The sequence below is a fragment of the Grampus griseus genome (assembly GCF_964374135.1).
Source record: "Grampus griseus genome assembly, chromosome: 7".
In the NCBI taxonomy this organism is placed as follows: Eukaryota; Metazoa; Chordata; class Mammalia; order Artiodactyla; family Delphinidae; genus Grampus; species Grampus griseus.
This window is the reverse complement of record NC_139001.1, coordinates 35,324,095-35,336,124: the sequence shown is the minus strand read 5'-3', so window position 1 is coordinate 35,336,124 and position 12,030 is coordinate 35,324,095. Positions and strand designations below refer to the sequence as shown.

The 12,030-nt window shown below is 37.6% G+C and overlaps 1 protein-coding gene across 2 annotated transcripts; it reads left to right on the top strand.

Moving 5' to 3' along the window:
- Window positions 1–88: 88 nt before the first annotated feature.
- On the top strand, window positions 89–8,338 carry MAIP1 (matrix AAA peptidase interacting protein 1; the record flags this gene model as incomplete). 2 transcript variants are annotated; one of them, XR_014296954.1, is made up of 5 exons in its annotated part: window positions 89–538; window positions 3,397–3,468; window positions 4,728–4,854; window positions 6,092–6,235; window positions 8,030–8,338. XR_014296954.1 is itself a non-coding variant. In XM_082657710.1 (5 exons), 5 exons carry the CDS (start codon window positions 89–91, stop codon window positions 8,106–8,108), a joined length of 876 nt encoding a protein of 291 aa, XP_082513836.1. In that variant the 3' UTR covers window positions 8,109–8,338. The 2 variants fall into 2 exon arrangements, 1 of the variants encoding a protein (XP_082513836.1); XM_082657710.1 differs by having other exon boundaries at window positions 6,088–6,235.
- Between the last annotated feature and the right edge of the window lie 3,692 nt (window positions 8,339–12,030).

Here is a 12,030-nt window from a genome sequence, read left to right as displayed (position 1 = left end):
TCCAGCCTCTTTCTCCGAGTCCCGCCGAGGTGGTTTCCCGCCGACTTTGTTTCCGTACTGCACAGGCAAGGGGTGAAAGGTCACAAAAATGGCGCTGGCCGTCAGTCTCTTACCCCGCTTGCTGCTTTCTCGGCCTCTGCCGGGCTCGGCTGCCCGACTCTGGACTCCCGGTTCGGCCGACGTGTGGCCGCCGTTGGCTGGACTTTGCTGCTTCTGCCGCCGCCGCCTCGGCTCGGGAGCGGCCCCGTTTCCTCGAGTCTCTTGGGCCTCCGCGGCCTTGGCGCTGCCTGCTCGAGCTCCTCAGCGTCCCCTGCTCAGCCCTCTGGGACTCCCCACAACCCTTCCCGCTTTCCCTTCCTGCCCTCGGCGAATCTACAGCACCGAGGAGCAGCCCCAGCAGCGCCAGAAAACCAAGATGATCATCCTGGGGTTCTCCAACCCCATCAACTGGATTCGGACTCGAATTTACTCCTTCCTTATCTGGGCCTATTTCGACCAAGAGTTCAGCATTGCAGAATTCTCAGAGGGAGCGAAGCAGGTTTGTTTATTTCTCTACAAATAATCTCTCCACCTCTCATGCATTCAACTGTTAGACACGCAGAAGTGTTTAGCGGCGAGGTTTCCACTGGGTCTCAAATGATAACATGTGGGTAGTGACCCAGACACAGAGCCCTCTGGCCACTTCTTGATTTAAATTAAGCTTCTGCTTCTGTTGCAAGGTCGCCGAGAAATAGGGTTTCGATGGAGACACCAAGGTGAAGTCCCTTAATTACTTTTTCTACTCTCTACAGGTTTTGAGTCAGAAATGGATTCAAAGCCTGTTTCTGCCACATAAAAGCTACATGGCTTTATTTTTTCTGAAAAAGACAAAATTGATCGTATGCTGGTATTGATATATTTAATCCTAGCTTTTTTTCAGATTATTTCTATAAACACAGCCATTGATATTTATTTATGTGACCTGTCAGTTATAAATTAAATGTTTTCAACTTTATAATCAATGTCAATATTAACTCCTGCTTTTGCTTCCCCGAGTCAACTCCTGACTGATTTATGTTTTTATAAAAAAATTAAAAAGTAAAGAGCAAGCTTGATTAACAGCATTGTAAGGGATAAACCTCTGCTCGTGTCAGTTCTCAAAATCTTTTGTCCATGCAGAGGTAAATGGGCATGATGCTACTGTTCTCCACCACTCTGCTGATGACTTGAGCTTGTCTACCTCATGCTTATTTATGTGTCAATAAGGAATGGAAGTCATCTCCCCACTATGGGCAGGATTCAAGCCTAAGTCCCTATTTTCTCTGAACACAGAGGAGCATGGGACACTTTTTAGTCACTCTTTGATCCTAAAGGTTCTCCAGCTGTGAGCTATTTTAGCCCTTATCCTTGCTATTAAGTAGTATCTGCACCCCTTCATCAGCCAGTTTGTATACAGTCTTGCCTCATCTAAGTCAATTTTTGTGCATTTAACCATTCTGATTTCCAAAAAGAATGTTGGGTCATCCATGGCAAATATTTAGTGATTCCATTAAACCAGCGGTTACTTTAACATACCTTTCGGATCAAGCAAACCAGTTTTTCAACACGTACGACTTCAAAGGACATAGCTGAAAAACCTTCCTCCTACTATATCTCATAAGGCAACTATACCTTCCTTTGCATAGATGTAACTCTAGGGCTTGGAAATAATCTGATGCAAAAACACTGGGTAGATTATCTACTCTCATGGCTCAATTTGCCCTTTCTCCTTAGACTAACCTCCTATCAATAAGATGTTATCTTGGGATGTGAATATCAAGTTATCAATTAGATCATGTTCTTTAAGATTTTTTGTTTTTAATCATAGAACATAAAACAGAAAGGGACCTTCGTGCTCATTATCCTAGTCTAATTCTTTCAGATGATAAAAATCAAGTTCTAAAAAGGTGAAACGATTGGCTCAAGGATGCATAGCTAGCAAGTGCTGAGGTGCATTGTCCTGTAACCCACTCTATAAGCAGTCTTGGTCCTCCAGAGTCACTAGAAGTTGAGATGGTTAAGTACAATCTAGGCAAGCTTTTTTTTAAAAAAAATTATTTAAAAAAAATTTTTTTGAAGTATGTTGATGTACAATATTATATATATTATATATATATATAATACAGGTATACAATGTAGTGATTCACAATTTTTAAAGGTTACACTCCATTTATAGTTATTATAAAATATTGACTATATTCCCTGCGTTATACGATATATCCTGTAGCTTATTTTATACCAATCTAGGCAAGCTTTTATTCATCATGTGAGCCAGAGGAATAGGTGGTCCTTAAACAGCTTTATTAGCTCCACAAACCCTACTTTCCATTGATATGCACATATGACATGATACCTTCCCTATTACTGCTTTCAAACCACTAACCATGTACTGTCTGTTTTCCTGTATCTTGCTAGCATATTTTGGCCTTTTCTATGAAAAAGAGGGCTATTTCCTAGAAGCCTGTTTAGGTTAGGCAATCTTATATCACCAAAGCCTTATCAGGGCAGCCTCCTAATGGTTCATTATTACCTTATAGGATAATTTGCTCAGGTGTGATCTTCTTTGGCCACACAAACTAGAGTCTCATGTTTGGGTTTCAACATGATGGTTATGGTCTTTGTTTCTTCTTACCAAATTTCACCCATCTTCTGCACGCAAAGGCTTACTAAAACATACAGTGTTTCTGAACCCTGAGATCCTCTAAAGTGTTTGCAAGGGATCCTTGAATCCATTTGGAAGTGTGCTTTTCCTCAAAATTCAACTCCATTATTTCTAGGGCTGCCACAACAAAATACCTCAATCTGGGTTGCTTAAACCACAGAACTTTATTTTCTCACATTCTGGAGGTTAGAAGTCCAAGTACAGGGTGTTGGCACCTTGTTGGTTGGTTTCTTCTGAGGCCTCTTTCCTTTCCTTGTAGATGATTGCCTTCTTGCTGTGTCCTCACATGTTGTTTTTTTTTCCCCCTATGTACATGTGTGCCCTAGTATCTCTGTGTGTATCCAGATTTCCTCTTGTAAGGACACCAGTCAGATTGGATTAGGGCCCACCCTCATTTGACTTCATCACCTCTTTAAAGGTCCTGTCTCCAAATACAGTTACCTTCTGAGGTACTGGGAGTTAGGGCTTCAACATATGAATTTGGGGGAACACAATTCAGCCCATGTGGGAAGGCTATATGAGAAAAGAAAAGTCAACCAACTTTGGAGGAGTTATGCCTAACACCGATATCTAGTGTTTGACATTGTCTATTGCCTTTATCATAAAATAGTCTTTGTTACACTTAGACATTCAAGTATGAGCATTGTACATTGTATGGTATTTCACATGATATTTTGAAATAATAATCACCACCTTCCCCCCACTGTTTTTTTAAGGCTTTTGCTCATGTGTCCAAGTTGCTGTCACAGAGTAAGTTTGATCTATTGGAAGAACTTGTGGCCAAAGAGGTAAAGTATACTTTTATTTTTCCTTTAAAAATAAATGTATTATTCTCTTGCAGTAGAATGATATACGTTGTCCTTATTTATGTTTTAAAGTAGTATGCATGCTTACTTAACTTCTTGTCTTATATGTAAAGTGGGATAGTAGTAGTATTGTTGGGAAATCACGTGAGATAGTATATGTAATGTAGAGCACTTAGAATGGTATATGGTTCAACCAAAGACTATATATGTGTTTGCTTTCTTCATGGTGTTTTATTGTGTATATGCAATATAATTAATTTAGCTAGTTTCCCATTGATCAATGTATAGCATTTTCAATTCCTCTGCTATTCCAATGTTGTCAATATCCTTACATATCCATTACCATTGACAAACAAAAAAAGTCTCCTTATTTTTCTCCTAAAAGACTAGCTTTTAATATTTAGATTTTCATTATTCTTATGGTTGTTTGACTTCTGTATTTGGTTTGTATTAGAAATCTATGACTATTCCCACTGCCACCCTTAAGTAAAATAAATCACCCTTAAATAAAAAAATAAAAAATAAAATAAAATAGTATGCATGCCATCAGCCAAAGTAGAGTCCCTGTATCTTGCCTTTGGGGTACTTGGGGTCATATAAAAGTATAGAATGACTTGCTACTTAAGGCATAAGTAAGTTAATATGATGTCTTTCAGTTCTTATATAGAATTCTGTATAAGAACAGTTCTATTACGAATTATCTAATTGAATAATCAGATCCCTTTCAGCCTTGCTTTTTCTTTTTAATTAATTAATTTAATTTATTTATTTTTGGCTGCATTGGGTCTTTGTTGCTGCGCACGGGCTCTCTCTAGTTGCGGCGAGCAGAGGCTTCTCTTCGTTGTGGTGTGCGGGCTTCTCATTACGGTGGCTTCTCTTGTTGTGGAGCGTGGGCTCTAGGTGCACGGGCTTCGGTAGTTGTGGCACGCAGGCTCAGTAATTGTGGCTCTCTGGCTCTAGAGCGCAGGCTCAATAGTTGTGGCGCATGGGCTTAGTTGCTCCGTAGTATGTGAGATCTTCCCGGACCAGGGCTCGAACCCGTGTCCCCTGCACTGGCAGGCAGATTCTTAGGCACTGCGCCACCAGGGAAGCCCCTCAGCCTTGCTTTTGAAAATGAATAAGTATGGCAGTAAATTTTAAAATATTTTTACAAAATTCATTCCATGAAGAATTCACTCCACTTTTTGAAAAGCTTTTGAAAATTCAACAAGTGAACTATGGTTTGCTTTTTCCATACTTAGACACTACGTGTATTGAAAGAAAAGGTTACTTCACTACCTGACAACCATAAAAATGCCCTTGCTGCTGACATAGATGAAATTGTATATACATCAACAGGAGACATCTCCATTTACTACGATGAGAAAGGTAATGCTGGAGCATAGTCAACTTTAAATGACCCACGATTGTCCAGATAAGCTAAGTTAGTGAATAATCATGGAATAGTGACATTTTGTTGGTACAAGTGGATATTTATAGAACTGCAGAGAAAATAATATATTCATTCTTTAAAGCCCTAGTTCTGGAAGACTTGGGACATGGTAATAGTTTCTTATGCCTTTCTATCTAGAACTTTCCCCTAATGTTATTTAATTCACAGAAGAGAGCATTGTAACTTAAGTTAAAGAAAATTGTCTAAGACAAGCTGCTCCCATACCTTAACATGAAAATATTTGTGTTTCAGATTTCCTAACTGAAAGGAAAACAATTGAATATTTTAGGTGTCTAGCTGTATGTTAAGTAGGAGTAAAGAGTAAAAGAAAAAGTAAATAATATTAGCTAAAGACTGTTTTGAAAGTAACATTAACTCAGAACTCCCAAATTGGATTTATTTGGAGACGATGAAAATAGTTGAAAGGAACTTTAGCCTTTATCTTGTTCATCTCCTTGTCCTATTTTCCCTGAAAACTTACTGACTTACTCCTTCTACAAATATTTGCAGTGTATTATGTGCTAGGCACACAGGAAATCTACTCTTTGCTTACACACTTGCTAAGGCAGTTCTGACTGAGGACTGTTAATAGTGAAAAAATTTTCACACACATATTAATTTGAAACATTTGTAAAGGTACTTTTAATGATAAATATTTTCTTCTTCCTAATATTTCAAATTGCATCTTAGCACCATGGTTACTACCTGATTTTTGCACAGGACGTTGTCATAATCACTGGGCATAGTAAAGTGAATTAGGGGTAGAATAGAAGGCTTCTTTCTGGCAGTTGGGGTTAAGTTAATGACATAGCAGCAAAAAAGTGTTCCCCCCCCCTCATTTTTGGTTTGACAATAGATATCTGTTATCATAATTTTAGAAAATGCCACAAATTGAAAGTAATCCATGTAGTGCACTTGGTAAAAAGTACCTGCTCAGTAAATAGTAGCTCTTACTACTGTGATCCAGAGAGGAAGGTGTCATAAACCCCAGGAGAATTTTCTAAAAATAAAAACGTGTCAATACAGGTATCTTAAGTTAGACTAGAATGAGCCCCAAATTTGGTCTGTAACAGCTGTATAATTACTGCCAGTTGCTGATTTCATTAAGGATATAAGAATGATAGATTATTGTGATTTGTATTTGTATGTGTGTATGTTTTTTCTCTAAGGAAGGAAGTTTGTTAACATCCTGATGTGCTTTTGGTATCTAACCAGTGCCAACATCCCCAGTGAAACTATAAGTGGAGCCAGTGTGTTCCAGGTTAAGTTGGGGGATCAGAACGTGGAAACTAAACAACTTCTTAGTGCGAGCTATGAGTAAGTCTAATCACATTTCGTTGTTTCCTTTCTCTAGAAAGTAGAAGGTAGTATGAAAGTATGAAAACTAAAGGGAGATTTAGGGAGAAAAAGATTGAAATTTGACAAGTTATTTATGAAGAGAGAAAGTCAGAAAGACACACTGGCCATGAAACAGGAGTGTTCAGAAATTAGGAAGAGGTAATATTGCTGAATTTAATTAAACTGTATTTCAGCTGTCTATTGCTACATTACAAACCACTCCAAAACTCGGTGGCATCAAACAGCCATTCATTTTGCCTGCTATTCTACTGCTCAGGAATTTTGGAAAGGCTCCGCTGTGGAGTTTTCTCTGCTCCCTCTGGCATCAAGTGGGGTGGCCGGAGCTAGGGGTTCATTTCCACAATGGCTTCTTCACTCATGTGGGCAGCACCATGGTGCTCCTTGGCTTCTCCACATGACGTCTCATTCTCCAAGGCCTCTCTTTGCGGCTTGGGCTTGTGGTAGTGTTAAGCTAGTCACATGTTTACATGGTGGTTGGCTTCCAAGAGGCAGAAGCCAGAAGATGCTAGACCAGTAAAGGGCTATGCCCAGTATTGGAACAACATCATTTCCACCATGGTTTGTTGGTCCAAGCAGTCACAGGATCTGCACGGTGAAAGGGCATGGAGAGACTCCACCTCTTCATGGGGCAGCAGCAAGTTCACGTTGCAGAAGAGCATGTGGGATGCAAGATGTAGTTATGACCATCTTGGGAAAATAAGATCTGCCATAATTGGCACATGGACCATCCACTCACTAGACATTTATTGACCATCTCCTATTTACCAAGTACTCTGGTAGGGGTTCAGATACAGAATTGAAGGGTTCCTGCCCTTAAGGAGGTACTGTCTAACAGGAGGTTAACAAACTATTTAAAAGAGACACTCTAGTGTGTTATTGTACTAATAAAATTTGGAACAGTGAAAAAGTCAAGCGAGTCAGTGGAGACATAGTTTAATATCTATTTAAAAGAGAATACTGTTATGTCATATTTTAATATCTATTTAAAAGAGAATACTGTTATGTCACCAGAGTTATACAAATTTGCTTTAAAATAATGAACAAATCCCAAAAACGACCTAGGAAAGAAAATATGCAGGTTTGCTAAGGTAAAGGGAATTATATCTTCTTTTTCTTCACTTTTCTTGAAGGAGATGTACTTTTTTTCTTTTCTTTTTCTGTTTTGAATTTTGCTTTATTTGTAATTACCCAAAATATTCTGTATATTTAAATACTTAATTTAAATCTGCTGAATTGTCTCTTTTTTAAGATGTCATTTAGAACACTATAATCAACACTAACCTTTGGTTCTTCTGATATTCCCTACTAAGATCACGGGCAGCTCATAAACACTGCTATTTTCAAGATTGGTCTTAATGCAAGCTATGAGTAAGTCTAACCACATAAACCAGCTTCCATGAAAGTGCTGTTTTTATCACCATATTCCAATTTATTTCTCCTCGTATTAGGCGTATATTATGGCTAGTACTTAACAATAGAATAACACTGAAGTTCCTCTCAAGGACTGGCAGATGTTGGAGAGTATGTAGATCAGTCCATTAAAAATACTCATTTTAGTTGAGAATGCACTTCTGATTTTGTGGGGATATATTTTGTGATCAAATTAGTAGATTAAACTTTTGATTTTTATTTACCATTAACTGTTAGCTTTTTGCTAACAACTGCCTCTAATATATACTTGCAAATTATGTAGTTATCCAGGAAGTATTTGGACTGATATAAGATTCACATTATTTATAATTTTTTCCCTAGATTTCAGAGGGAGTTTACACAAGGAGTAAAGCCTGACTGGACCATTTCACGGATTGAACACCCAAAGTTATTAGAATAATCAATCTTGGAAAAATCAGCTTATTGGACTTTTAGCAATTACTGAGAAGACCTAAGGAAGAAAAATTTTTCAGATCAGTTGATCTTCACTTAATCAAGTCTGTGGATTACTTTTGTATTATTTTGAAATACTCCTTGTAGTAAATTGGCATGATACAATAAAGCATTTTCCACAGATTGTCATCACTTTCTGTAGAAGGAAGTCAAAGTAAAAAAATTACAGCAGCCCATCATTGGCATCATATTCAGTATCATTTCTAATGTTACATGTATATGTATATATACACAAACTCATTTTATAGACAGTAAAGAAGATATTGAAAAAATTACACATTTTAAAATTAATAGTCTTTAAATATTTTATTTGTGGTTAATACACTTATACCAATAATTCAAGTATGTGTAAGATTTCTTTTTCAAAATCACTGCTGCTATTTGATTACCTCTTTGGTCACTAGCTGGATGAGAAAGAACAGATGGAATTATAGCAGATGGGTCACTACAGTACTAAAAATCAGTGAGGCTTACTAAAGCACAAAGAGAAAAAAGAAATAGAACAGTAACTTACTCCCCTATGAAGTAATATGAAGTCTTCTAACATACTTGTATTTGGACTCCTAGAAGTTGGGATAGGGGAGACAAAAACAATGTAAGAAATAATGTCTGAAAGTTTTCCTAATTGATGAAAACTGTAAACCCACAGATCCAAGAAATTCAACAAGCAGGGAAGCACATAAAGAACCTCACAGGCTTCCCTGGTGGCGCAGTGGTTGAGAGTCCGCCTACCGATGCAGGGGATACGGGTTCGTGCCCCAGTCCGGAAAGATCCCACATGCTGCGGAGTGGCTGGGCCCGTGAGCCATGGCCGCTGAGCCAGCGCATCCAGAGCCTGTGCTCCGCAACGGGAGAGGCCACGACAGTGAGAGGCCCAAGTACTGCAAAAAAAAAAAAAAGAAAACCTCACTAAGGTACATCATAATCAAATTGTTGAAAACTAGAGAAAATTAGAAAAGCAGCTAGAGGAAAAAAAAAAGACACATTCCATACAGAGAATGACTATATTTCTTTTCTCAAACTATGCAGGTTAGAGGCCTTGGCATGACATCTTTAAAGTACCGTAGGAAATAAACCCGTTGACCTAGAATTCTATATTCAGCAAAAATATCCTTCAGAAAAGGTGAGAAAAGACTTTTTCAGACAAGGAAAAGATGAGAGAATTTGTTGACAGAAGACCTGTTTTATAAGAAATGTTAGGGGCTAGTGGACAGAATAGAGTAAAAGGACCCATGCATATTGGACAACTGATTTTTGACAAAGGTGCCATAGTTATTCAATGAGAAAAAAGTCTTTTTAACAAATGGGTAACTATATATTCAAATAGGAAATAACCTCATCTCTCGCCTCACACCATACACAATTTTAGTGCAAAATTTAGATTGCAAAATGGATCATAGACTTAACAAAATCTAACACTCTAGAAATTCTAGAAGGAAACAGAAATTGCTGTCTTGGAATAGAGAAAGATTTCTTAGGAGACAAAAAGTGTGAATCGTGAAAGAAAAATTTCTAAATTGGAATTTATTAAAATTAATACTTCTGCTCTTTGAAAGACAGCAGCGAGAAAATGAAAAGCCAAGTCAAAGATTGGGAGAAACTATTTGTAATCCATATATCTGACAAAGGACCTGTATCCAGAATATATAAATAATGCTCATAGCTTAATAATGAAAAGTTAAACAGCTTTGTACAGCTATCATGACTCATCAAACTGTGGACTTAAAATGGGTACATTTTGTTATATGTAAATTATCATATATATATACTGTTTTTTTAAACAAAGTGAATCAGCTATACATATACACATATCCCCGTATCTCCTCCCTCTTGTGTCTCCCTCCCTCCTACCCTCCCTATCCCATCCCTCTAGGTGGTCACAAAGCACAGAGCTGATCTCCCTGTGCTGTGCGGCTGCTTCCCACTAGCTAGCTATTTTACATTTGATAGTGTATATATGTCCATTCCACTCTCTCACTTCGTCCCAGCTTACCCTTCCCCCTCCTCGTGTCCTCAAGTCCATTCTCTACGTCTGCATCTTTATTCCTGTCCTGCCCCTACATTATTATATATTTTTAATGCAAATTATACCTAAACAAAGTTTGCTAAAATATTTAGCAAGAAAAGTAATTTGTAGGAAAATAAGCTCAAATGATTAAATTTTTTATAAAGTATAAAAGAGCTAATCTATGTTTCATCTAATCTTAGATGAAACAGATAATAGATCAGTAAGGCACATATTGCTAAAATGAAAAAAAATGCAACCAGTTAAACTATCACTTCCCATCTGTTGTAAGATGCATCTCCAGTGATTTTAAAATGGATGGTGAATGTGTGGTTTAGAATCAATGAAATACACTGTGATTTATTGTTTGTGAAAATATACATAAATTGTAAAACTTTTTTAAAATGCAAGAGATTAATATGGCACTAAACTCATTATAGTGACAACTACCTCGGGAGGACGGGAGTGGAATGTGACTGTAATGTTTTGTTTCTTAAAAAAAGTACCTGATACCCAAATAATGCTCTTTGTATATGGTTTCTCAATGAAAGGAGACGGGCATTGGGAGCAATTCCAGGTCTATGCAGAAAACAAGCAAGAGTAGCCTGAGACATATTCTTGGGCTGGGAAGCAAGGACACTATCAAAGCTGACTGCGGTAATGTTGAAAGTTATTTATTACCATTTAACAAACCCAAAACTTAGTAGCTTAAAAATAACAATCACTTATTTTACTCATAAATTTGGGCAGAGTTTGACTTGAAAGTTTGTCTGCTCTATGTGGTGTTGACTGAGGTCACTTGGGGATATTTATGTGAAGGCCAAGCTGATCCAACATGGCTTTACTGGTGCGTCTGGCTCCTTCTTAGAGATGGTTGAAAGGCTGGATGCACTGGGTCACTTTTGGTCTCTAAACGATCTTTAAATTTTCCCCCCAAATTATGTTAGATACAGATGAAGTAAATTGGCATATCTTCTACCCCAGGAAAATTTTCCTATCCGTGTTATTGAATATAGCTGTTTTATCCCTACTGTGATGAGTCGTTTCACCAAAGATTTTGACCATTTAAGGTTGTATGGTAGGGGTCCTAAGGTATTTGTCTTGACCTCACTAGCTTTTATCCTTACAGATCTTACAATCCAATTGCTCCCAGTGAGTTCAATGTTTTTTTTTTTTTGTCTTTTTTATTTTTGCAGCGAGGGGGTAAGGTTCCACATATCAGTGATACCATGCAATATTTGTCTTTTTTGGCTTATTTCACTTAGCATAACGTCCCCCAGGTTCATTCAGGTTGTAGCACATGACAGGATTTCCTTCTTTTTTAAGGCTGAATAATATTCCATTATATAATTTACCACACACACACGCACACACACATGCACAAACACACACAAATATTCCATATCTGTATTCATTCATCTGTCAATATTGAGTTTGTTTCCATACCTTGACTATTGTGAATAATGCTGCAATGAACATGGGAGTTCAGATATCATTTCGAGATAATGATTTCATTTTCATTTTCTTTGGATATATATATGCAGAGTGGATTGTTCCATCATATGTTAGTTCTATTTTTAATTTCTTGGGGAACCTCTATACTGTATTCCATGGTGGCTGTACCAATTTATAGTCCCACCAACAGTGCACAAGTGTTCTCTTTTCTCCACATCCGTACCAGTGTTTGTTAATCTTTTGAGTTTTCGATAATAAACATCCTTACAGGTATTAGGTTTTTATTTTTACTTGCGTTTACCTGATGATTAGTGATGTTGAACACTTTTTCTAGTACCTGTCGGCCATTTGTGTATCTTTTCTGGAAAAATGTCTATTCAGATCCTTTGCCCATTTTTTAATTGGGTTA